At 37.9% G+C, this 25,041-nt stretch overlaps 2 protein-coding genes across 5 annotated transcripts in view; one reads left to right on the forward strand and one right to left on the reverse strand.

Moving 5' to 3' along the window:
- Positions 1-171: 171 nt before the first annotated feature.
- Positions 172-12,027, forward strand: LOC143286858 (NEDD8-conjugating enzyme Ubc12). The gene is made up of 4 exons (XM_076594700.1): positions 172-418; positions 4,745-4,839; positions 7,128-7,270; positions 9,754-12,027. The coding sequence occupies exons 1-4, from the start codon at positions 319-321 to the stop codon at positions 9,956-9,958; spliced, it is 543 nt and encodes a 180-aa protein (XP_076450815.1). The 5' UTR covers positions 172-318; the 3' UTR covers positions 9,959-12,027.
- Positions 10,314-25,041, reverse strand: part of LOC143286856 (1,4-alpha-glucan-branching enzyme-like) — a 38,406-nt gene continuing 23,678 nt past the window's right edge. For all 4 annotated transcript variants that reach the window (XM_076594695.1, XM_076594697.1, XM_076594698.1 and 1 more), the window contains exons 12-15: positions 24,513-24,697; positions 19,917-20,050; positions 19,166-19,283; positions 10,314-18,385 (exon numbers count right to left, since the gene is read on the reverse strand). In XM_076594695.1, coding sequence (XP_076450810.1) covers positions 18,338-18,385; positions 19,166-19,283; positions 19,917-20,050; positions 24,513-24,697 — 485 coding nt within the window. In that variant the 3' untranslated portion in view covers positions 10,314-18,337. The remainder of the gene's footprint in view (positions 18,386-19,165; positions 19,284-19,916; positions 20,051-24,512; positions 24,698-25,041) is intronic.

Raw genomic sequence — 25,041 nt, forward strand, 5'->3', positions numbered from 1 at the left:
TTATAGCGGTAGTTTCGTATAATTTAGGTTTCTCAAAGGGACAAACCATTTAAACTAACAGAGAAATCTCCTCTAAATTTTCTTTAATATTCAAATGTTTGTCGTGCTTGTTTGCTGAATTCACAGTCAATCATTTGTCTATATTCAGTAATTTCATTTTCGAACCCAGGAGAGGACCGGAAGAAGAAAAATCCCCCAACCGAGAACAAGACAACAGCAGAGAGAGAACTGTGTGTCGAGCCCAACAGGAAAATTCATAAACACATTTTATTCCTGTGTATCTGGTCTTACTGAAGATACCTAATTAAAACAGGGAACATGATTAAGCTCTTTTCCCTCAAACAACAAAAGAAAGACGGTGATTCAGCACCGGAGAGAGGAAAGAAAGCATCAGCTGCCCAACTACGAATCCAAAAAGGTAAGATGACTAAGTGAGAACTTCGATACATATAATATAATTATATATATATATGACGAGATATATAACAGGAAAGAACGCGCGCGCGCGCGCACGCACACACACACACACACACACACACACACACACACAGATCTAGAGAAATTATACATGTATCATTGTATGTCATATCCCCATTTATCATGTTTTCTTGGTTTGATACTTTGAAAGTTTGATATTAATATACATAATGTATCTCGTGACTTCTTCTATGTCAACAATACTTGGGTTTATCCGCTTATGTCTAATGTACTTTGTGCAAATGATATGGATTGATGAAGTATGACACATGGCAATCATATGACATGGCAAGATCAGATGATGAAGCTTGCCATTGAAAAGTTTAGAATCATTCACACCCAGAAACACAACATAAACAGGTTTGTTTGTAATGTTATTGGGTTGGTTTTTTTTTTTTTTTTTTTTTTTTTTGGGGGGGGGGGGAGGTTGCAGCACCTTGCAGTAGTAGATCACTGAATGACACTGCCTTTAAGTTTTAATGTGATGTTATGCTGGCTTGTTGCTAACTGGCATGGGGTATTCACTGTATTGGTTTCATCATGATTAAGGAAACGATAATTATATTTGTAATCAAATACACACAGATGAAGATCAAAATGTGGTTCTAGGTGAGAGAACAGTAATGTCCTCTGCTCTTGTCTTAGTTGTTCACTAGATGATAGTGCCTTTTACTGTTTTAGTTTTAATGTGATGTTATGCTTGCTTGTTCAGGTTGTTGTTAACTGGAATGGGATATTAGCAGTATTCGTTTCATCATGATTAACTCATTCTACCCCACAGCTTCATGCCTGCTACAACTCCCCTGGACCAGCGCTACATGAGACCACTACAGAAAAATAGGGCAGTTCACTAAAACAGCAAAAGTCAATTGAGAATTGTTGATTTAATCGGTCAAGCAAAGCTTCATTTCCATGCTTCTGGAATCCATTAATGGTTCAGTTTAGAATTCCAACTGTACCCAAGCAAGAAAGAACAAAATCTGAATTGTGTGTTGGTACGAGAATACTCACATGGTCCACAGGGAAAGTAATCATGGTACGAGTTAACTTCTACCTGGAGTAGATTGAGTTAAGTAAATATATATCGGGATCGCGTTAACGCATGTTTTTCGCGTATTTGACGCATTTTGATTTTCGCTGACGCATTTTCACAGTGCTCACGCGTAACACTTACGCAAAACAACTTTTACTCCAAGCCGTATCAATGCAACTTTAGGACTGACTTGGCAGCTAGGTTTGCGATACTGAATCAGACGGTACAAGACAAAGTGTCTGCATGCGGAGCACTCCGAGATGCCTACGTGACTCTTAACAGCTTGTTTGACTGCTGAACGTTACTCGGCTAGCCTAGGCCATAGCGTGTTTTTTGTTTTCCATTGTATCTCAGTCACGGAATCGACTCAATATGCAGCACAAGTTGTCATCGTTTTTTTCATCTAGTCGTGAAACTATTGCTCCAGAGCAATCTCCGGCTGATGCTTCTGAGCAGCTTGCGACTTCAACATCGTCGGCTTAAACCTTTGATTTAGTGTCATAGGTCTGACGCAATTCTGACTTACGCGTTTTTTTGCCGACTTTGCGTAAGCTGCACGCGTTTTGAAAAAGCCTAGCATGATCCCTGATATATGGGTAATCATATACACACAGATGAAGATCAGAATGTGGTTCTAGGTGAGGGAATAGTAATTTGTTGTGCTCTTGAGTGATGGCCCTTTTCAGTTGTTCTGTCTCTTCTTTTTCTGGTCATGCTGTAACTTGCTTTGTTCTTTTTGTTTTAACCCGGTGTTCGGTTGTCTGTGTGTGTGTGTGTGTGTGTGTGGCTGTGTGTCTGTGTGTCCGTGGTAAACTTTAACATTGACATTTTCTCTGCAACTACTTTGTCAGTTGACACCAAATTTGGCATAAAAATAGGAAAAATTCAGTTCTTTCCAGTGATCTTGTTTAAAACAATATTGCGCCTCTGGGATGGGCACAAAAAAAATAAAGAATGAAGCCTAATTATATGCAAACTGCATTTACTGTTATATTTATATTTTTTGTATTCTCTAAACTTGGCACTTTGATCTGATATTCTGACCCAACAGCTAGAGCAGTCATTATTATCATTTTTTGTTCAAACAGGAACTTCTTTTGCTAAGCATAGAAGTTTTATTTATTTTGCAAACGTTTTGGTGCAGATAGTAAAAAAGGGAAATTACTCTGTAATGCTAGGGGGAGTTAATTTGCTTTAAACTGATCTTTCTCATCTTAAACATTACATTTTGAAACAAGAGAGGCAAGGCCTTCAAGACTCACTTATGATGCACTTTTTAAAAAACATCCAAGCTTTTTATGTATTGAGTATAATTTCAAAATGTAATGTTTAAGATGAGAAAGATCAGTTTAAAGCAAACTAAGTCCCCCAGCAGAGTAATTTCCCTTGTTTTACTGCATCATAAAATTGCTGACCAGTATTATTTTCATGGAAATCTTTGTCAGAATAGATCAATAATGCACTTTGACACAAAATCCACATATAGTACTGTTGCCATCAGCTTTTCCCATACTCTAAATAAGATATATAAAGATATACATATGAATTAAACATGTATAAAACCATACACTGGTGTACATTACATATATATTGGATCTATAGTTCTGTATACTAATATAGATCTATATGTAGAGATATGTATGCCAATGCCATAAACTGATAAAGACATAAATCTGGAAATTATGTAAATAAATGATGAACCAAGAAGGAAAAGAAGTAGTCATTCTATTGAATGTTTATTTTCATTAGTTGAACTTCTTGAAGAAAGACTCCAGATCTCAAGTTCTCAGTCCCCTACTTAACAGAACATAGATTTCAAAGACATTGCAGTAACAGATTTTGCACGTTTTTAATTAGTGTAAACATTACAAAATAATAAAAACAATGAAAACTTACCAGTATCCCGGCTTTTCCAGTTGTTTTTCTTTTGATTGTTGGAAACAGACATTAGAAAATTTGATACAGGCAACACATGAGTTGACTTTCAGAAGCAGATAACACCCCGAGGGCTTGTTTACATTGAATGAAAGTGGTTAACCACTAAGCAAATGTCACATCTGCCAAATTCCTGCAAAATATTTCTTCAGAAAAAAGTTTGATTGTGTGATTCAGGTTGCAGACAACAGTGGCTTGCCAAAAAAACTAAATTTTCTTTTCACTTTTGAAAAATGCATAACATTTGCAGTTTAGATGTATGGATATACTCAAAACTATGTGGGTGTCTAGATTAGTGGACAGTACTAGGTCAGGAATGGATAGTGATTCAGCATATTTGTGATCAGTTTGGTCTGTTTGTTTGATGGCAGAGGCAGGTTCGAATTGTGCCATGATCAACTTTTTATATTATTATCGAGTAAACTTGTTGTATTAGTAAACATTTGATTCAGATACCATAAGAACTCATGTTTAAGAAGACAAAGTTTTAGCATTTAACGCGAACTGTATGGATTGTACAATCATTTTTTTCTTCTCTCTCTTGTCTTTGCAAATTTGTAACCAGCAAAACAGAAGGAAATGGTGTCTTTGGAAAAACACAAATATACAAACACAAATATAAAAAGAAAAGGAAAAAAATGAAGTCTGGACTCAAACACAGTCATTCAAAATATGTTTATTTTTCTTTATTGTATACAGTTTAATTGTACAGAAAGTAAATGTTATATTCCTAGAATCTTGCATGCAGCATAGCTTTAAATACCAAACTCATCTCAGAAGCTGAATTCTATAAAAACCTGCCATATGGACTTTGAACATGAATTATTTGGGGAGTGGGGGGGGAGAGTGGCTGAGTAGAAGATTGGACTGAAGGGAAATGACAGTGTGGGAGAGGGAGGATGAGGGTTCAGATTTGGATTTTAAAGTCTTCTACAGAGGGTGATGACACTGTCTTTAATATTGTAGAAATCCGTTCCCCTTTCTCAGGCAGAGTCCTTGGATCCAAGGATCATTGAGAAAAAAGTCCTTGATGGTACATTTGAGGGGGAAAAGTCTGTTTTTTCAAGACAGTAAAACATCAGCTCAGGGTATTCTTCTGAGTAGATGTGGCACAAATGTTTAAATTCAAATTTGCTTCATTATTTTTTTTTTTTTTTTAATTTTTATTAAAGATAAATGATACTTGTTTGTAATAGATTTAACTATTTTAAGTTAGATTTGCTTGAAAATATTAAGAACATTGTTTACCTGTATCTCATAATTAGAAATGATACTAATTCCAATCTTTTTCCTCCCCAGATATCAATGAGCTGAACTTGCCAAAAACCTGTCAAGTGGAGTTTCCCGACCCGGACGACCTTCTCAATTTCAAACTTGTGATTTGTCCAGATGAGGTAGACATATGAGTCATATGATAAGGGACATAACACAGCAAGGTATCTTTGTCCAGACTGGTGCATATTTTGCTGTGGAGGAAGAAATGGGGAGGGAAATTCATGGATCACAGAAGAGATCGTAACAGTTAAAAGAACACTGGGACACCATCATCATTAAAAAAAAATTTTTTCTTTTCATCTTTGTTTCTGATTTTCTGTTCCTTCTTCAATCTTTCTTAGTCACCAATTTTAAGTTAGTGGCAAAACTACGTCTCTTTTCTTCCAAGTTGAGCTGTTATTAGTAGTTAGAAAGTGGCATCAGGATGTTTTGTTTGTTATAGGTTCATTATGAAATCAGCATTGTCATTGTTTCTTAGTTCTTTAAAGTATCAAATATTGTTGACATATTATTTGTATCAGATATTGTTTATAAGGTATTCAAAATTAGAGATGTCTTACTTAAATTTTGTCAAATATATCCTGGGGGAAATTATTATTTTAGAGAGATATGTTCATGTGCTCTTTATCAGTGTTTGAGATGGCACATGTTTCCCAGTGTGAGCTGAAGTTTTGTCATGTTCAGCTAGCCTCAATATGGAATGATGACTGTGGCATAGATTATACTGGAGGGGTGGTCTAATGATAATACATCCAACTAGAAATCAAGTGCCTACAAGTTCAAGCCCTTATACAATAAGGACCAGGATTTTTTCCCCTGACACTAGACTTTTAGTTGTAGTGTGGGTGCTAGTCTTTAGGATGAGACAGTAAACCAAGGTCCTGAATGCAGCATGCACACCGCGCACACAAAAGAACTCATTGCAACAAAAGGGTTGTCCCTGGCAGTATGTTATATATATGGTGTGTCCATCGAGATCGATGATGACCATCGTTGTCATCCAGCTGGGGGATGGGGGGAGGGTAGTGGTGGGGTGGGGGGGAGGGTGGTGGTGGGGTGGGGGGGAGGATGCTCATGAATCTATCTGTGAATGCGCAGATGGCTGAATAGTCCAATCTGCGCACACAAAAGAACTCATTGCAACAAAAGGGTTGTCCCTGGCAGTACACTCGCATGTACAACAGAAAAGAAGAAAAAGACGGTTTGTGTTGTGTTGTACTGCAGCAATGCACTTTTCCGGGGAGAAAAACCAGGATTTCACACAGAGATGTATGTTGTGATTAAAAGAAATACAGCAACAATAATGGGCTGTAATTGTGGAAGAAAACATTGCTGAAATTTTTTAATTAAGAGTAGAAATTAAATATTTGGAATAGTTTCAGTTTCAGTAGCTCAAGGAGGCGTCACTGCATTTGGACAAATCCATATACGCTACACCACATCTGCCAAGCAGATGCCTGACCAGCAGCGTAACCCAACGCGCTTAGCATTTGGAATAACAGTCAGCAAATGACAGAACATTTACTCATGACAGGAGACATGTGAGATGGGTGCACCAGTGATAGGAGTCGCAGTCTGATTCTCAAACTGCTATTGAAGTTCACATTGAGTGTGTCAGTGAAATGGAGAGTACATGGATTATTAGATGATTTTGTTGAAGCAGCCCTGTGTTAAGGAGGAGCCATGGCTGAATCATTTCAGCTGTTTGACTATTGATCCAGTGTTCACCAGTGATAAGAGTCTGTGGGCCCTGTTTCAGGATGGTGTGTCCTTGAGAAATGCACTTTACTCTGATTTTCCTCACTCCATACAGGTGTGAACTGGTACCTGACCAGTTGGGGAAGGTTAAAAACAGTGGAAGAAGAGGTTTGGTCCCTGCCTTCCTGTGCAAACCCTGGACACAGTTGTTACAAATTCACTGCCCCAATAGCCATAAAAGGCTGTGTTACCTTTAACCTTTAAGCTGTCTTAACCCTTCATATTGTGTCTTTGTTTGTCCGGATATGCATAATTATGACTGAGCATTGTTGTGTTGTTTAATAGAAACACAAGATTTTCTCTTGTTATTCATGACAGTATGATTGGGAAAGGACTGTTGTCAGATACTTGACCTGTGTTAACCCTTCATATTGTGCCTTTGTTCGTCCAGATATGCATAATTGTGACTGAGCCTTGTTGTGTTGTTTAAAAAAAAAAATCACAAGATTTTCACTTACAGGAAAGTCACCATTATAATACATGATTCTAAAGCTAATTGCTTTTTTCATCTCAGTAATTTAGATGAAATAATTACAAGTAATAAAGATATATATATATATATATATATATTTATAAGTATTGATGTAGACACAGAGACAGACCCTGTGAGTGTGACAGTGAAGTCAGTTTTTCATTTTCTTTCAATCAGGGTTTCTACAGGGGTGGACGATTCGTGTTCAGTTTCAAGGTTGGGCAGGGTTATCCTCATGATCCTCCCAAAGTGAAATGTGAAACGATGGTCTATCATCCAAATATAGACCTGGAAGGGAACGTCTGTCTTAACATCCTGAGGTGTGTACCTTTGTGTATTTTTGGTCATAGAACTGAACATCTTAGCTATTGTGAAAATTCTCAGGTCTGCATGTGCACATTTGCATGCTTAAGCTTGCAAATCCAAAACTAAAGACTGTTCAGTTTTTATGTTTGTTAATTCTTTCATTAAAGATTTCAGTTTTCAAGATGTCTGCTTATTGTTCATAATGATTATTATGATAATGGGACTCATCAGTTTTTGTGTCATTGACTGATACACTAAGAGAACTGTAATCAGAGGCCTGTAAATATGTGAAATTTTCCAAACGTATTTTTAACTCCAAATGCGGTCTAAGGCAGAATGTGAACAAAAGAACTTTGTAGACATTTCTTCTGTCAGTTGTTGTGTCATTTGTTTTCAACTGCAACACTTTTGAACTGCGTACCTTTCCTCAGCTGCACCAGTGACTTGCATATTTGTGCGTGCACACACACACACACACACACACACACACACACACACAATACACACACACACACACACACACACACACACACACACACACACACACACACACACACTTGCAAGCTTGTGCACATGCAAACACACACTTAGATAGCATTTGTGAAAGTACAATGGGTTACTGACAACTCACACAAACATATTCACAATGTCATTAAGTGAATTAATTTGTTGAGGGGTTGGGACGAGGGGTGTGGGTGTTGTTTTTTGTAGTGGTTTCGGATTACACCTGAGTTCTTAAGTCTTTCTCACGCATTTGCAGTTCTTTATGATACAAAACAAAAACAAGTCATCATGGTTGGTCAAGACATAAATACTGTATGTTTGCTGGCTCAAGGTGATCTTTTGTTTTGGTCCTATTTTTTCCAGTTGATTTCTCTTGGACTGCCATTGTACAAGTAGAATGAATTACCAGTTCTTTGTCTTTTCAAACACAGTTCAAAGAACAAAATGCGAAACTGAAAGTCATAAATAGCTTGTGACTTTTGCTATTGAATACTTAGTTATGTGAAGTAACTGTTGTCTTGCCAGTTATTTTTTTGGCTGTAAGGAAACAGGTAGGTGTCTCCCATATGTTCTGCTGGTTATCACTTGTGTAAGTCACATTCGCTCATTCATGCAAACACTTGGCTTACACACACAAAAGCATGCACACACACACTCATGCACACACACACACACACACACACACACACACACAAAGCAACGAAAAAATGTTGACCCCATTTGTACCATGATATGTGTAAAGTCAAAACATTACAGAAACATCACACAAAGTATTAGGGGTCATATAGAGAATGACCTGTCATGGACTGATCACACAACTGACCTTGAAAAACAATTCCCAAAATGAAATTACCAATTTATCAAGGTTAAGAATCTAGTTCTGGAGGAGGATAAAGAACAGTTTACTTTAAAAAATAATTGTTTGAAACCAACTTTAAAAAAAAAAAAAAGGGGGGGGCACGAAGAAATATTTGATGGAGAAAAGATATTATTACTATAAACCTTTGAAATGATTGTCGTTGTATATCTCTCTGACTGCCTCTGTGTGTGTGTGTGTGTGTGTGTGTGTGTGTGTGTGTGTGTGTGTGTGTGTGAATCTATCAGTCTATCAGTTACTGTCTGTCCTTTCGGCTGTCAGTCTCTGTCCTCCCTTCCTCTACCTTGGTCATCATCTGGCTGGCTGTCTTGTTTGTCCTGTCTTTCTCTGTTTCTGTCTCTGTCTCTCTCTCTTGCTCCCATTCCCTCTCTCCCTCTCTCTTCCTGAATATGTATATTACTGATATGAGAATGTTATTTTGTGTATAACAATTGTTGGAGAATATTTGATTATTTAATGTACATTTTTTCTCTCGATAGAATGTTTCATGCATTGCTTGTAATGATTGGTTCATGTTATGACTTTCTTTTTCTCTACATTGCCCGCTTTCTTTCTGAGCACAGAATGGAAAGAAACAGTATGGGGTAGCCCTTTTCCCCTCAGTAAAGGTCATTTTGATTTGACATACACAAGTAAACTATCATGCTCACACACACATATGAACACACACTGTGCAACAGTTTTGCTTTTGGTTGATTGTAGTTGGTTCCCTCTCACTCTCTATTCTCTGTCTGTCTGTTCTTGTCTGTCTGTCTGTGGTGGAGTGGGGTGGGTTTTGATCGATCGTGAATGGAGGATTTTGTATTTTGGCTGTTCTGTTGGGATGCTTTTCTTTTCATTTGCCTTCATGTGCATTTTCTTTTGTTCTGTTCTGGATGGTATGACAGAGGAGTTGTGAATAATCAAGAAGGGAAATGGATTGTAATGATGTGTGTGTTTTTTTGTATTTATTTTATTTTGTTTTGATCTTTTTTTTCTTTTGTTTACAATTTGCTTCTTTTCATTAGTCCCTCTGATTCTTAAGGTCAAGGGCTGGATGTAAAAAAGCGTATTCCTTGCTAATCTGTAACCCTTGTAAAGAAAGAATATGACTTGACTATTTCCTCTTTGCTTCAGGGAGGACTGGAAACCTGTACTGACGGTCAACTCGATAGTGTACGGTCTTCAGTATTTGTTCTTGGAGCCGAACCCTGAGGATCCTCTCAACAAAGAAGCGGCTGAAGTCCTGCAGACCAACCGCAGATTGTTTGAGCAGAATGTTACCAAGTCGATGCGCGGGGGACATATAGGCTCTTTGTATTTTGAACGCTGCTTGAAATGATAGGGGTGGCAAGGTCTATCTCTAAAACAGAACTTTTTTTTTCTTTGATTTGCGGATGGTTTCAGTGTCGGGAGCGGCAGTGTCAAGTTGGTCTGTTCCCATGAGTGTCTGCATTAATAACAGTGCAGGGTGATGTCAGTGCTGATGTCTCAACTGCACACAGCTGAAAGTTTGGGGTTTTTTGTGTTGTTTTTTTTAATAAGTCAGAATTATGAACATGCTGTGAAACACTTCCCAGTTCACCCCACTGTTGTTAAGTTACTGCAGATGTTGTATTTGTTGAAATCTTCAGTGTGAAATGTTGTGTATTTAAAGGGTCATTTGATTTTGGTGTCATTTTACCAGTCTGCTTCAGTTTGTTTTTCTTCTTTTTTTTTTCTTTTTTTTTTTAGAAAGATTAATAGTAACAGGAAGAAGACTGAAAGGATTCCAGAGTAACACTTAACCACCTTCCCCTCAAACCCCCTCCCCTGAAAAAATAAAAAGGTACTGATAATGCGTCCTTAATTTTGTAAAATGTAAATAGTTACGTCATGATTTCAGCTATATAATGCATGCACATGATGATTTGTTTTGGATTGTAGGGTTGAAATAGCTTTGCCCACTGTAATTTATCAGACACCAGACATTCTTCAAAGAAAAATGTTAGAAATCCTTCTATTGCAGTCAAAGCCTTATTTCCTTTTTTGATTCTCAGGATGTTGGCAAAAGTGTTTATGATTTCATTCCTGTTCTTCCTGCAATCAGTATCTCTCCTCCTTATCTTTTTATTTCTAATGCAACAGTTTGGGAATCTGTAAATATTTTGTTGAAAGTTGTCATGCACATAGAATTAAAAAATTCTTAATCTCTCTTCTTCTTTTTTTCTTCTTTTTTTTTTTCTTCTTTTTTATTATTATTAATTCTTTGATCTAAACAAGTAAATTTCCTTTTGTATCATTTTGTAGTGCTGATTTCCTGAGATCAGATGCTGAATGGGGTTGACTAGCTGTGTAGTGAGTCACTGTTTTGATATCCGGGTAACAAGTCTGTAATCTTCTGCCAGCATCATCAAATAAACAGGGAGCTAACTGCCCAGGTTTGTCTTTGACTGCCTTCATGGTTTTTCACTCTGTTTGTACTGTGTCTTTATTGGGTTGGTTTTTTGGGTGTTTTTTTTTATATTTAAAAAAAAAAATTTTTAATACGATTTTGAGTAAAAGAAGGAAAGCTAAAACTAACAGGTCAGCTATTTCATATATCTTCCAACAAATAAATTAAGTCAGATTCTTCCTTGGTGCTCAACAGATATACAAAATGTACTGTGTGTACCTTCACAAACTGTTTGGAATGATAAGTATTCTGTCTGTAGGGGCGTTTCTATTGTGTTGATTTATTATATTGTTTGACTTTAATGTTACTTAAAATCAACGCTGTATGTATGTATTAAAACAACCTTTGTGAGTGGTCAGAGCTTGCTTTTTTTGATTTGACATTGTATACATGTAATTTCCGTCATGTTTGGACAGAATATAGATCCACAAAGATAAATTTTTCATTCAGGTGTCAGAGGTTAAGGTCTGTCTACTTGTTTCATACTTTCTGTGGCAATAACGCTTTGAAATAAATTCACAAGAATAGTGTGGGTGTATGTGGATACCATGACAGTTGTAAGTGGTATACATATACAAGTGCACTTCTCTGCACCGACCATGTGTCCTATATGTGTTCACATGTTAAGAAATTATTATCTTTGGCCAAGAAATATGAAGAATAAGGGAAGGGCAGGATGGGAAAAGGTTGAGACTAAACACCAAATATACTATCTGTGGATGCCAGCTGTGAAGAGAACTGAAGGGCTGCGTTGCTTGTTTGTGTGGGTGTGGCATATTAATGAAGTTGTATGAAATTCAAATCCTGATTAACAACTTATGCATACAGCTAAACATGTCTAGCTTATCCATTCTGCTTTTGTGCTTGCAACAAGCATGTGAGTGTGTGTCCATGCGTGCGCAGTGATGTAGAAATTTCAACTCTTCTGTATTTGAATCCACTCTAGATAAGACAATTGAATAAATATTTGAAGAGCATGATGTGAAGTGTAAATTTCTGGTGCTGCTGCCAGTGATATTTACTTAACTTTGTGACTGTGTCTATGGCTGCTAACGCTGCAGTCTCTCCACTCAAGTTCAAATCTGCCCAGTTCTGGAATTTTTGTGATGCCCAATATCAGTCTTAGACGCTATGGTAGAATTGGTTTGACTTGTGATCTGGTGTTCACCAGCAGTCAGGGTTCGAGACCCCATTTCCTGTCTGATTTTCCTCACTCCACCCAATTGTGAATGGGTGGGTATCTGACTTCAGTTGTGGAAAGTTAAAAGCAGCAGAAGGAGAGAATTGGGCCCTGCCTACCCAAGCTGAGCCCCAGACACAGTGGATATGAATTCACTGACCTGGTGGTTCCAAAAGGGTATGGGACCTTAATCAATCCAATGAAGATTCTCTTCCACACACACTTTTCAGGTTGAAAGGATACAGAGTGAGCTTATCCTTTTGCTGGATGCCTGCGTCAGTACACATTTTATGTTCAAATTGTACAATAATGATCAGTTCAATCAATTGAAATTCCCCTCTCAAAAAGAATGACAAATTGCTACTTTTTGGTGATTTATATTTTGCAAGAGGTAGAAAGAAAAAAAAAGATGCTACTAGAACTTGAATCCTACAACAGTGGTTGATTTACTGTTGGAAACAGGGAAGAGGTATTTTTTCTATCCATTTTCTGTGCTGTAGCAATGACTGACCATCAAACCCAGATGTGCTTAGAAAAGAACTTATTCCTCATTCAACCAGACAGCCTCAGTGAAACATATACATACCAGTGCAGAATGACTTAAACAGGTGAGATCCAAAATAGCTCTGTTGTTCCAAGGGGGTAGTTTGGTTATTTTCCATATTTTACTTCTCCACATAGAACAGACGTTCTCTCTTGTTTGGAAGATCCCAGACTGGGTGCCTTCAAGATCTGTCTCACAAACTCCCTCACCCCAACCCACCCACCCCTAAACATCAGATGTCACTCATTATTCTGACAATGCTGCATTCCCTGCTCCTCTTCATCCTAAACATGAGGCTTAATATGTGTATCATTGTACAGGTGAGCTCTAGTTATGTGGTAGCATTTACAATGGCCTTCATGGGCAAAACTGCATCATACATTTCAGTTCAGTTTATTTACTACCACCAACAAAATGGAGGGGAGATTCTACAAACCATGCACTATAAAGTGTTTCACTGACTGAGACAGTCACAACATTTTGTCATTGCAAGATTTAACACTGTCTTCCATGGGCATGTGTTAATTCTCAAAGTCAATGAAATACATTGAACATGCATATTCACATGCTATACAGAATTTTTTCTTCACATGTATGGTTTATTGAACACATAATTGTGGCACAAAAAGCCTTAAAAAATAAAAATAAACACCTTGAACCCTCAGACGCAGCACGGGGCCAGAAATAACTGACCACTAACCATCAGTGCTGAGGACTTGACCAGCAGTCGAGGGATTTATGTCAAATGTTTTTGGTATCCCTCAAAATGTCATGGAATAACTCTGTCATAAAATGTAATCCCAATACACAACCTCAACACCAAAATGTCAGCTGATTCAAGATCCAGTAGATGTGAATGTTGTGGATCAAATCAAACCATGTTTCTTATCATGGTTATCTCATGGGAACCAAGGTTGTAAATGTTGTGGATTAAATCAGACCATGTTATTTATCATGGTTGTCTCTTGTGTAACGACTGACGGGCATGTATGTGGCATCATAGCTCAACTCTGAAGCACACGTGTTTCTGGTGGGGCATGGAAGACAGTTCTGTCACCAGTCTTGAGCAGCTAAAAGGTGCTGGCGATGGACTTCCTTGATGTCCTCAATGAAGTTTTTGTCGAGGCACACCGGTTTACAGCCCAGCCACCCACATTTCAGGACTGAAACTCCATTGACAATCAAACCCAAATGTTCTGGAGAGAATCCAGTGAAAAAGAAGTGTCTTCAAAAGAATGGAAATATGGCATGGTTTAAAAAGAAACCTTAATCGAAGTCTGGTGAAAACATATCTGAAGGAACTGCAACAAGTAAGTCTTGCCACCACCTTTCTCAGCTGGGCTTGGTTTTAAGTTTGCACGAAGTATGTCTTTTCACTTTTCATATAATTAATTCATGCATTTATATAGTGTTTTCTAAAATCTTAAACCTCATTACAATAACATGCAAGTCAAGACACAAAGCATGCAAGAACACACAAGCACACATGTGGAAGGAACAGATGCCACCCCACAGAATACATATATGGAATGCAGTACTTTAATTATGTAGAGACTGCTTGGAAAGGAAAGTTTGTTCCTCCTTCATTCGTAGGCTGCAACTCCCATGTTCACTCACATGTACACAAGTGGGCTTTTACATGTATGACCATTTTTACCCTGCCATGTAGGCAGCCATACTCGTTTTCAGGGGAAGATTTACATCAAATTAAGTGATTGATGGACTGATAATAGACGCTATTATCTATGAGATACTAGTGTCGATGGACTGACTGAAAAAGGCAGTGAAGTTAAAAGGAGGAAGAAATGTGGAAGCAGAGGCTGCCAATATGTGTGTGTGTGGGTGTATGTACATCTGTGGTAAACCTAACACTGACTTTTCCTTGGTTATCGCAAGTAACTATAAGAACTGAACTTGAAAGGGTGGTAGTTTTCAAATGAAGAATTGTCCAGTCATCCACTTCATGATGGCATGGTCAGATTGAAAGGATGAGGTCTGTACTTCTTTTTTTTTCTTTTTTTTATCTACATGCATACCGTTTTATTTTGTTTCTGATTCCTTTGAATTTTTCATTTCATTTAAATCTATTGACTATTTTCAAATGTCTCAACAGGACAGTGTGGTGCAACTGATTTTAATCTTTTTAAATGCCCAGTTTCCAGCACTGTCAAAAAAGCAGATGATGGACATTTGACCTGTAACCCCCATTTTTACATGCACTTCTACAAGAATCACTCCAGCATTTCAATTACTTTGCAAATGAAACTGAAAAAGTGATATCCAAGTTTGTATATTCAGCATTATCAGTCAACAGGTATTTCTGATAATCTTATGTGTTGAGCTTTTTCAAAGTCAATGAACTGTTTCTGATGAAGTCAGTTTTGTCCCGTTTCCCTCATCCCAAACACTGAGGGGGGTAGACACAAGATGAGGGGGATGAATTTCATTTCTATTGATATTCCCCTGTCTGAAAGGCATGACAGCACAAGTGGTTTGGGCACTGGAGTTTGATCCCAAGGGTAATACATCCTGTGGTCTGTATCCTGACAGTGCCTGGTAGATTAAAGTTTGAGTTATTTACAATTTCAGGGATCTCCCAGTTGGCAGACCTACTATTGCCTTCCATTTGTTTCATGCAGGAAGTTGGTGTGTATGTAACTTTTTTAATTGACACTTTGAGACCTATGTTACAATAAAGATTTGACTTTTGAAAACATACTATAATAGATTATACAAATATGTGTATGTATTACATGCACCCACCAACGCATATGTGCACACACATCACTTGTAGAAAGAGAAACTAAGACAACACACATATAACTCATTTAAATTTAATATGCACACACAGAGATGAAATTCATTCTTTTTCATGGCAAAAAATCTGTATAGGCTTGCATAGTTTCAACAATGGAACACTGTCCAAACAAATGGTATGCTGCCCATCACAAACATTGAAAACAGAACTCTTATAATAAATGAATTAATAGCTGACAACTGAGCAAACAATTCAGTGGAACTTGTTTATTAATGAAACACAAACACACGCACAATTAACACACATCCACTTGCATGGAACATAACACTGTAAAACAAGTACTATGTCAGATCAGAGGAAAATCAGAAGTATTTGGCACAAAAATTGGAAGACTTCAGAAAATGGTGTTTCTTCAAATTGCCTGGGTCAGTTCAGTAATGCCAATTCGAAATCAGTGAATAATGTGATACTGAAAATGTTAATGTACACAAATTTGTATACTTGATGTTCATTGCCTCTTATTTTTCCCTTGTGTGCGTCTGTGTTATTGTACCTGTCTGTGTGTATGCATGCACAAACCCATATTCATATATTTTCCTAATGCCTGTTTCCATTTCATTTCCATGTGCATGTATGTGAATGTGTGCATGCATGCATATTTGTATGTGCACGCTAAGTACTTTAGGTCATCTAGATATTACTGACATGGGGTTCAATTATAAAGGCAAGATCAAAATTTTTAAATAAAACAATTTACGTTCATGATAATTTTCTGGTCTTTAATCTTTAGACTGCCACGTAAGCTGTTCTCAAACAGCAGATAATTCACTCCCCTGCCATGAAAGCCATACCCAAACAGTGGCTAAATATCTGTCTTGTGAAAGCTTATACATCGTTTTAAAATTACTGTATTGGTAGCTTTAGCTTTGCCAAGGAATGTGTTTTTTCAAGTGATTTTAACTGACTGGAGCATGTCAACAGCTCATTATCTGCATGGGCAAGTCATATGGTGACACTAGTCAAAACACAGTGTGACCAATAGTCAACTATATATATGACAAGATTTAACCGCTGCTTAATGAAATTTTGAATACTTGAAGACAAAGAAAAACTCCAATCTGACGATTCTTTGGGACAGGAGCAGAATAGAGTTAGACTTTCTAGGAGACAGCACTGGATGATCTCAGAACAGAACACGCTGTGTGTGACAGACAGCCCCATAAAAGGAAGGGACGGGGGAGGTATCAGATCACAGTACAAAAAGTGAAGCAAGACAAGAGGGGGAGGGGCAGTGGGCACATAGTGTGCCTATTATCAGGTTGGTGGGTTTGACTTTATGCTGATGATTCTGATCCAGACATTTCTTTGTTGGGGATTTGTTTGTTCAGGTGGATGTGTAACATTTTTTTTTTTTTTTTTTTAAATCTTGTGGATCACACATTCATTTAATCATAACAAAACTTTTTTTTCTGCATTATCTATTCACTTTCCTTTCAGAAAATGTATATGTTTACCTGTGTAACTTTATTATTAATCCAGAATATTTTTTTCTACCCAACAAATAGGTATCAGTTATTTTCTAAATCCCTTGGTAGGCTAAGGGTTAATCCAACTTCCTCACCCTCTGTCGGATATAAATATGTTTCTACCCATTCCTTTTCAAAATGTCAATGTCTGTACACAAAGTGGCTTGGACATTCTTGGAAACCAAAAATCAGTCTGGAACCAAAAGGCTCACACAAGGGGAGTGATGATTTAGCAAATTTGCCTGTCTCAAGTGAATAAATCACCTAAACAACCCTCTTGTGTGTAAATATTGGATTCAACAGAATTCTGGTGGTCATAAGATAGTAATTCTGACCTCTTTACAACAATAAAAACAGCTGAATTGAGAATTTCAGTATTGGGATTTGTTTCAATATAATTTGTACTTCAATTTCACATCTTTTCACCTTCAAGTAGCATTGGTCAATCAATTTCAATACACAAGCAGAAATAAGAGCTGCTGATAACCGATGCAACAGATTTTTGACTGATGTTATTTGGCAGCCATGGACCTCATTCAGATTATTATTGTTCTTTCGCATACAACCCAACATCTGAACAAAGCCTGCACAAATGATAGACATGACAGAAAATTATCTCTTTAAAAGGAAATGTAAATGATTCTGAACATGACAGTTTCTTCATTGTGACAATTTTTGTGTGAAATTCTCAGAAGAGTCACAATGACTCAATGCATAGAAAAAGAGAACTTAGGAGAAACATAATGTATCCATCACAAGCAGCTTGGTCATATCAAATGCTTATATTTTGTCAACAAAGCAACAACAATCAAAATGTTCAAAATATAATGAACAAAGCAAAAATTGTAACAATGCAACAGCAATATATATTATATCACAAGCAAATTTTTTAAGCAACAATCAAAATGTTCATAATGAGATGAAAAATGCATAAATGTTAAGTCATAATGAGTACGTTATATCACAAGCAAATTTTCTTTATGTATGAAAAACTCAGTAAAGCAACACAATAATAATACAAATAATATATAACATTTCCATGGCGAGATTTCCAGTACAAATGCTGCTCAAAGTGCCTAACATGATCAAACACACTGACTGGGTGACTGCAGAAAACCAAGGAACCGTTGAGCAAGGAAGACGTCGTTCAAGCTGTCAGTGATGATGGTGGCAGGCTGGGAGAAGTGGTGCTGTGCTGTGTCGTCAGGCCATGTACCAAGTCAGTGCAGGGTACTCTACCCAGTCAGTACAGGGTACCCAGACAGTACAGGACTATTCTCTAGTCCACCTTGGCCAGCACAATGGCTGTCCTGCTCGGGATGTACACCTGAACAGGTACAAAATTGATACATCTTTCATCTCAATTTTGTCATCCTGGTACACTAGCACGCGTGTGTGTGCACAAACACACACACATTCAAAGACAGACGTAAAATTGAACACAACACACGCACGCAACACAAATACACCACCACCACCCTCACATGTACATACACACAACCCATAATCGCACCCCCCCAAACCACCCCCACCTAACACAACCACTCCCTCACATCACACTACATCCCCCCACCCCACCTCCCATTCCTAACACCATCACTTCACTCCACCCCACCACACAATCACACAGGCAAAATGAAGATGTTAAAAGAAAAGATCGGCACCAAAGATGCTATCTGCTAAATGTAAGTGAATGTGAACAGAGCACATCATAATTCACAAAGATTATCCTTCGTGCATTTCCAACTGCAAAACTCTTTGCTGTGAAATACTGGGTAACTATACTGTGATAAAAAAAAAGAAAATGTTTAAGATCAGTGAATTCTTATCTGCTGTGTCAAGGGCTTGACGCTGGAAGGCTGGGTCCAATCCTCTGCACCATTTGAACCTTCCCTCACCAAAATCAGGTGCCCATTCACACCTGGGTACAGTGAAGAAAATCCGAAGAAAGTGCCTTTCCCAAGGACAACCCCATGGCCTCAACCCCGATTACTGGTGAACACTGAATCAGAAGTCCAACATCAAACGGACTTTCCTGCAGTGCCTTCTGATCATCCTTTACACCTTGACAAACTTCCTCTCTTCCCCAACAAGCAGAGGCACTCACAAAGGTGTGATGTGGCCGACCATTCCAGGGCTCGTCGAACGTCTGGAACACTGTGTTGTGGTCCAGTCGCTTGTGACCTCCGTACTGCTCTGCATCTGTGTCCAGCACAATGCGGTATCTGCCTCCACATCAAGGAATGCAATGCCAGTCAGGAGCTCCAATATTATTGTAAACATCCACAACATACCGGTCTTTTATCATTATTCCTCAATTCATCAAGACAATCATTGAAAACGTTTAAGTTACCAAAACAAACAAAAATAGCTAAATCAAAATTAAACTGGCATTTAATATCTGTAATATATTTCTCAAACACACACACACACACACACACACACACGATGCATGCACAGTATTTTGGGTAAGACCTTAAACAGGTTCCATATGCAGCATGCACTAAAGTACGTGTAAAAAAAAAATCAGGGCAACAAAAGGGTTGTCCCTGGCAAAATTTTGTAGAAAAATCCACTTTGACAATAAAACAAACTTGCAGGCAGAACAAATAATGTACATATATATATATATATATATATATATATATATATATATATATATATATATATATATATACTGATGGCACTGCACTGAGGAAATGCAGATGGAATTTCAAACAGAGAAAACTTCTGTGATAAAAAATAAAATATGATACAATACAACATGTACATGCTAACACACATGCATGCTCATACACACACAGATTCAATGATCCACTAGTTGGTACAATGAACAGCATCCAGTTCTTAAAGGATACGTGCCAGGCTCTTTGACGCCGATCTTGTAGTCAGTGAAACTCTTGTGGGTGTGGAAGTTGAAGACAAACACCAGGATGTCCGCACGGTCAAACACAACCACCTTGTCATCGTTGTGCTTTGTGCTCACAAAGTTCTACAACACACAATGCCAATCACCTTGTCACTGTTGTGCTGACAAATTCTACAACACGCAACACAAATCACCTTGTCAGTTCATTGTACTTTGTGCTGACATAGTTCTACAATACACAACATCATGTGCCGACATAAGACAATGGGGTGTGAAGATTCATACTCTCCAAATTCAGTCTATAATGATAACTTATAAGAGAAGATATGGAATTAAGGTGGGAGAATACACACACACACACACACGCACACGCACACACACACACACACACAAACACACACACACAAAAAATCCATTTCAATCCCTTTTTTTTTTCACCCCTTGTCTGCTGAAACTTTGAAATCATATCAGTGTGGCACAATCTGGAATTGCAGTTACTAATCTTTGAGTGCTTCTTGGTTTTGCTGAACAAAAATGCCATCCAAGAGAAGTCCAGATAGGGAGTGGTGACTGACATCCTGACCTTTAACTGTCTGACCTTCAGACAGGAGACAGACCCTCAACAACAAATAGACACTTGTCAGCAGCAGATGTAGGGGGTTAAGCAAAGAGTACAACTACACTTTCAATCAAGATAAAGTGAATGTCACAGAAAAAAATACTAGAACTAGTAGAAGAAAATAGCACTACAAATCAGAACTAGATAAAGAATGACTGCAAAAGGAGGAGTTTGTATTATACTCCATGTTTGGTGTTACATATACTTACCATGTCAAACTGATGCAAACTAGGCCAATTGGTTTGCTCTGCTTGGCCAAATTTCGCGCGGCTAACAGTGAAAAGACGGGCCCACCCGCTCTCAGCCAATCAAACGCCTCTAAAAACTATAAGCGCTTAATCATTCCTTTGGCCAAGGCTCTCCACGCCATCTTGTCAGGTTTACGCTCTGTCTCGTCTTACGCAAAAATAAGGGGTTAAGCAAAAAGTACAAGTTTAAACAAAATAAGGAAATGAAATGGGGGTGGGGGATGGGGGGATACTAGAAAAAGAAGTTACAGAACTACATATTACAAAAGAAAAAAAGGGGAAAAAAGAATAACTGAAACAAAAGCAAAATACTTCCAAGGATATTAACCTTACTGTGGTTAAATAAAATATAAAAAATAAACATAAATGTATCAATTGTCTTCTTGGAGCTTCTTTGAGAATTCTTTTCTGAAATACACAGTAAATGTCAATGTTTTCTTTGAGTTTCTTTGAGAATTCTTTTCTGAACAATATATCATCACTCTTCACAGAAACCAAACACAAGCAAAACAACATCATTTAATGTTTACGTTTAATTCAGCCCTACTTTTTCTGGTTGACTAAGTTGCCCGGAAGTTGACATATCCATAAGCTGTCTAACTCTTTCACCCCCAAGTTTCTGTGTGAAAAACACTCCCCAGTGCCAGACATTTTTGACACAATGCTCTAAGTCACAGGCTTTGGTTCATGTCAAAACAATGGACTTGTTCACTTCAAACTGGGTCAGGGAGCAAAGGTTAGTCATGGGGGTGACAGAGCTGGCCCAGTTCAGTGCAGATTTCTGACTACTGTGCAAACTGGGGACTGATCTATGTCACAAAGAACATGCACAGAAATGAAAGCCGTTATGGTTTCACTTGGTATTTGTGCAGGTAGGTGGCATGTGTGTGTGTGTGTGTGTGTGTGTGTGTGTGTGTGTAAGACAAGTATGGATGAACAGGAAAGTTAAACATTCAAAGAACATATTTCCCTAACCTGAAACATTAAGTAACTCTTGTGCTTGGAGTGCTCACACCACACACACAGCACACACTCAGACTTGATGTGGCCCCGTGCAGTTGGCTGGACTAAAATCAACAATGTCAAACATCACCACACCACTACACACACCTCTATCCACAGACAGTGCATAACAAAAAAAATCCTCAAGAAAAAGGCTGAACTAGAAAGAACAGTGAAACCAGTTTAGAGATGTAAACGATTCTCTCTCTCATTTAAAGAAAAAAAAAGTTCTTGAAACTGAAACCTTGTGATTAACAGTTATCACATCCAAGATTTTTCATTTTCAGTGTCTATTCCAACAGCTGAACAGCCATGGTGGCCATTGTCAACCAGGATTGTGGGACATGTGAACAATCCACAAGCAAGCTGTACCACAGAGCAGTGGCCTTTTAACTCTCTCCATACGAACGGCGAAAGAGATGACGTTAACAGCGTTTCACCCCAATTACAACCATCAAAATATTACAAGCGGAAGGCTCTTACACTGAAGATGTGAATGTTGACAAAGAATACCACAATTCTGATGACGGAAGCTAAAGGCTGGGTCATAGAGACACCCACTGGACATCCGAGGGGTCTGTGTAGAGGAGAAGAGAGGACTGGCCGTACTGAGAGTTAATGTGCCCAACCAGGAACCCAGTGTGCGCAAGTTTGAGTCCCTTATACTGACCATGATTTTAACTCCCCCTTCCACTAGACCTTGAGTTAGTCTGGGTGCTAGTCATCTGGATGAGATCCTAAATCGGGGTCCCATGTGCAGCATACACTTAAAACACATTAAAAAAATTTTTTTTAATTTTTAACCAAAAAAAAAACCCCATAACAAAAAGGTTGTCCCTGGAAAAATTCTGAAGAAAAATCCACTTAGATAACAAAACTCACTTCCAGATAGAAAGGTTTTTTTTAAATAAGCAGCGCTGCGCTGTTGTACCACTCTCCTCCTGGTTGGAGCAACCCAAATTTCACAGACCAATATGTTGTGACAAAAAGTAATACAATGTTTAAAATTTCTTTTGAATATTACCCAAAACACAAGAGTCAAAAGAAAAGACAGCAACAATAAAATAAATAATTTTTTTTACAAACATCAAGAACATGAAAAAATACAATGTTAGTTGCAGAAACATGGGTCTGATCTATGCAAGTATAAAAAAATATTTAAAAATCAAAGCGACAGATCCTAAAATATGTCAGTGAGAACCCAGTTCATGGGCTGTGCACAGCAAGCATGTTCTGACAGCACTGCACAGGAAGATTTTTTTTTTTTTTTTCAAACTTACTTTCATGACACCATCGTTTAGCTGAGGCCGTCAGTCATGGCTGGAGAGATTTACAGAAAATAACAAGCAAGATTGTACAATAGATTAACTATAGCCATTTGCAAAGAACTTCCCACAAACATGGTATTAATGATTATGAGTGCAAGGTATGTGGATGTGAACTGTAAACTGAATTTGGTGAAAATTTTATGTCCTTGTTTTTATGTCTAAATTGCTAAAATCTTTTAATTGAAAAAAAGCAACAATAACACACACAAAATTCAAAATAAACCCAACATATTCAAAACAGCAGAACTGAAGCATTTAAAAAACATCATTAAAGCTACTTTCACATTACTTCTTTTGCTTTTGGGAAAGGAAAAACAGAACTTAAATCACCATCCAATAAATTCCTAAAAGGAAATTTTCTTCCTAGAATTATGTTTAAATAACATACTCACCGTGACCCATGAGTGCAGACTCCGGCACGGGTCTGACATTACTGTCCTGTGCAAACTACTATTCGCCTATGCGGAAAAAACAAAAGTAGCTACAGCCGATAACCTCCTGGAAGTAGGTAACCTCCCCTGTGCCCACCTGACTAGCACCATGTCCATCCAATAAATTCCTAAAATATTTTTTTCAAAGTCAAGTAAATAGCTTGTTCTTTTTCTTTCCATTTATCCGAGGAAAACAAGCATATGAAAACAGAAGCTGAACTGAACTAGTTTCAACACAAACTGAATAAAATCAGAAAAGCAACCAAAACAATGATACCTCCCACTTAAAAAGCTAGCAGCTGTTCATTTTTCTCACTGTTACAACATAAAAACAGATGAAACACCAAGACCAAAAGTGATTGGACATCCATGTGAAATATACATAATCTTTGTGTTTTCCTAATTATACATGTATGCATGTCCAGAGTAAGTGTATGAGTGAGTGCTGTGTGACTGTATGAATGTGTAAATGAATGAGTGAGTGTGTGTGTGTGAGAATGAGTGTGTGTGACAGTGAGTTGAGTATGTAAACAATTGTGAGTGCGTGTGAGTATATATAAATGTGAATGCATAGCATAAAATCAGAAAGGAAGACACAGAAAGAAAAGGCCAGAAACACAATGACAGAAAAGAGGAAATTTCTTACACAGAACATGGGGATACTGTTTATACTGAACAAGCCCCTGGCATCCCCACGAGGGGACAGAGAAGGAATCTGGGGATTTAAGAACCAATGAAGTGAAGAACCTGCAAAGATAAAATAAATAAATAAATAAAGCTGACAGAACATAAAGAGAAACAAAAGAAAACACACAAAGACCTCCGAGGTAAATTATCTACAACCAGAACTGGACCAAGACCAGTCCAGTTCTTCACCAATTCATTCTATGAAATTTTCATTTAAAAAAAAAAAAAAGGTTCATTGAGAAGAAACAAAAAATACTGAAGACAACTTGCCTGTCTGTTGTAGAGGAAGCTGTAGCGTGCCTCCAGGTGGATCATGTCACGGTCAAAGTTGTTGAGGAACTTGTACTTCAGCATCTGATCGTCTACCAGGTGCCACTGTCGACGGCAGTAGTGGTAGCTCTCATGGTTGCCATAGCGAGGGAAGTCCAGCCACTCCGGATGACCGAACTCATTGCCTGAACACAGTCAACAGGTTTTTTTATGTACTGGAGTGATTGTTTTGTTTGGTTTCTTTTTTTCTTTTTTTTGCATTCTATCTAATTTAACTATTTATTTTTTGCCGATGCCCATGCAGTCATCTGCACTGATTCAGTAGCATTATTCCCACATCCACAGCCACATCCAAGTTCATTTGCTGATGTCTCAGTGCAGCAGTCCACAAGGAGCTATCATTGTCAAATCGTCTGGAGGCCACACACCAGAGAAGACCCTTACTGCTGCCAAGTCACTTCAGTGGTGTCAACTTGTGCCTGTTCTGATTTATTATACACAGGACAACATCTACTAACCCCCTTACTGA

The sequence above is a fragment of the Babylonia areolata genome, chromosome 10 (genome assembly GCF_041734735.1).
Source record: "Babylonia areolata isolate BAREFJ2019XMU chromosome 10, ASM4173473v1, whole genome shotgun sequence".
Lineage (NCBI taxonomy): Eukaryota > Metazoa > Mollusca > Gastropoda > Neogastropoda > Buccinidae > Babylonia > Babylonia areolata.

Bases quoted from the DNA above. Each gene is read 5' to 3' on its own strand.
- LOC143286858 (XM_076594700.1), top strand. From the start codon at position 319: ATGATTAAGCTCTTTTCCCTCAAACAACAAAAGAAAGACGGTGATTCA. The intron at 419-4,744 runs GTAAGATGACTA...TTTCCTCCCCAG, and splicing joins CCAACTACGAATCCAAAAAG to ATATCAATGAGCTGAACTTG. The intron at 4,840-7,127 runs GTAGACATATGA...TCTTTCAATCAG, and splicing joins TTGTGATTTGTCCAGATGAG to GGTTTCTACAGGGGTGGACG.